Source organism: Mesoplodon bidens, assembly GCF_964165515.1.
Source record: "Mesoplodon bidens genome assembly, chromosome: 4".
NCBI lineage: Eukaryota > Metazoa > Chordata > Mammalia > Artiodactyla > Ziphiidae > Mesoplodon > Mesoplodon bidens.
In genome coordinates this window covers 6,096,735-6,099,406 of record NC_138160.1, presented here as the reverse complement: position 1 = coordinate 6,099,406, position 2,672 = coordinate 6,096,735, and the positions used below count along the sequence as shown (strand labels likewise).

At 35.0% G+C, this 2,672-nt stretch overlaps 1 protein-coding gene across 1 annotated transcript; it reads left to right on the top strand.

The window, feature by feature from the left end:
* Nucleotides 1-206: 206 nt before the first annotated feature.
* Nucleotides 207-536, top strand: LOC308616779 (10 kDa heat shock protein, mitochondrial-like; the record flags this gene model as incomplete). Its single annotated transcript, XM_081233169.1, has 1 exon — nucleotides 207-536. One exon carries the CDS (start codon nucleotides 207-209, stop codon nucleotides 513-515), a length of 309 nt encoding a protein of 102 aa, XP_081089295.1. The 3' UTR covers nucleotides 516-536.
* Nucleotides 537-2,672: the final 2,136 nt, after the last annotated feature.

Here is a 2,672-nt window from a genome sequence, read left to right as displayed (position 1 = left end):
CCTTGTTTCAAAACAGAACAAATCCATTAGACCTATGACATGAGAACGAAACACAGCTTCAGTGACGAAGCCACTCAGGTTTTTAGACTGTTTGTTACATGGGCTCACTTTGATTATCCTAATACAAAACTAAGCAACTTGAAAGAGGATTCTTGATATTTAAAAAACATAATAAAACCAGAGTACGAAGTGTTGCAACCCAAGTCATGGCAGGACAGGCATTTAGAAAGTTTCTTCCCCTCTTTGACTGCGTATTAGTTGAAAGAAGTGCAGCCGAAATTGTAACCAAAGGAGGCATTATGCTTCCAGAAAAATCACGAGGAAAAGTATTGCAAGCAATGGTAGTAGCTGTTGGATCAGGCTCTAAAGGAAAGGGTGGAGAGATTCAACCAGTTAGTGTGAAAGTTGGAGATAAAGTTCTTCTCCCAGAATATGGAGGCACCAAAGTAGTTCTAGATGACAAGGATTATTTCTTATTTAGAGATGGTGACATTCTTGGAAAATACATCGACTAAAATAAGTCACTATTGAAATGGCATCACATGAAGCTGTCACTGAAGTTCTGAAATCTTCCATCATGCAAATAATTTCCATGTTTCTTTTATAATAAAGTAATGATATCCAAACTAAAAAAAAACAAAAAAACAAAAAACATAATAAAACCTAAAATTTGTAGCATTATTTTAGTAGTTGGATGGCAAGAGGTAAGAAAAGTGATATTCAAGACGGGAAAACGGATCAACGTTATCTTGTGGCAAGATATTTGGTAAAACTTAGCTTTTATTTTTTGGAAGGCAGGTCACGTGCTAGTGGATCTGGTAGGTCTGGAGATGAAGATGAACAGAGAGTGTTAGCGGAGGGTCTTGGTTATAATTTCACTTGCAAAACCATTACAAGAAAGAGATGAGTTTGGAAAAGGAGGGGCTAGTGTAGGCACAGTAATCGCAGAGAATAGAGTCCAAGAATTCCCAGGCTTGCATGACTGGAATAGAAAGAACTTGGTATGCCAAATCACTGCTTAGATGAAGGAGGCCCAACTTAGATTGTTCATCAGCAACAAATAAAACTTTCTGGTGTTAAATCACTGAAATATTGGGGTGTTTGTTACAGCAGCTAGCATGAATTACCCCAAGACAGTTTTCTATGTACTTGTCACAAGCAATTAGAAATTGTAATGGGGGAAAAAAAGATCCCAGTCACAATAACAATAGGAAAAAAATAAATAAAAGCCTAGATAGGCCACTAGCAAGAAATGTGCAAGAACTATATGAATATACCTGTAAAAGTTATAGAATATCTAAAGAAAAATTTGTAAAATATTTTTGCAGAAATTTAAAAAACTGAATAAATAGACATAACACTCACCTGAATAGATACTAAAATTATGTCAGTTCTCCCAAAATTGGTCTACAAATTCAAAGCAATCCTGATCAAAATTGCAACAGCATGTTTTTTTAGAGCCTGACGTGCTGATTCTCACTTTCGTTCGGCAGAGTAAATGAATGTACCAGAATAACTAATAAAATCTAATTTAAAACATGCAAAGAAGGGGAAGGGTCAGGCCAGATCTCAAAACATACTGTCTTGTTGTAGAAATTATAATAATATGTATTTGTGGAGGAATGGAAAATACATCAATGGAACTGAACAGAAAATCTAAAAATATCACTAATGGGGCCTTTCATATCAGTGCAGAAAGAATGGTCTCTTCAATGGTATCAATGTAATTGGCCATCATTTTGGAAAAAAATAAAATTAGATACTTATACCATGACCAAAAAAACCTAAATGATTTTAAAAGAATAAAACGAAAATATCAGAATAATGTTATGATCTTAGAATGGGGAAGGATTTTCCAAGCTAGTCACAGAACTCAGAAGTCATCAAGGAAACACTGACAGCTTGACTACATGAAACTTTAAAACATACATGTGAGCAAAAAAAAACACCCTATACCAAGGGAAAATTGGAAAAATGAGAGAAAATATTTACAACATATACAACAGGCTAGGATTAATATCCAGAAGATATGTTGAAAAATCATTCACCACTCAAGATGATAAAGGAGCAAATGTTATGAACCAGTGAGAAAGGATGAATTTAAAATGTATGTTCTGACATGGAAAGGGGTTTAAGATATATTGTTAGTAAAAATAATAATAATAATCAAGGGCTAGAGAATAACAGGAATAGTCCTATCTACTTGTTATAATTATGTGTGTGTGTGTGTGTCTGTGAAGCCATACAAACTAGGATCTGGAAGTTTACAGACAGAATTGTTAATGGTGACTCCTAAGGGAAAAACCCTCAAGCATCATTTAAAGGAGAAAATTGCAATGTCTATGCTTTATTATAAAGCCTCTGTTATTTTTTAATTTTACAGAGAATTTTTACGTGTATATATATTTTAATAGGCTTTATATTTTAGAACAGCAAAACAAGTGAAAAGTACAGTGAGTTTCTAAATCCCCTCATCCCCCCACACACAGCCTCCCTCCACCAGACGGTACATTTGTTACAATGGATGGACCTACACTTATACCTCATAATCACCCAAAGTCCACAGTTTGAACCAAGATTCACTCTCGGTGTTGTACATTCTATAGGTTTGGACAAACGCATAATGACACCTATCCACCATTATAGTGTCGTACAGGATAGCGTCACTGCCC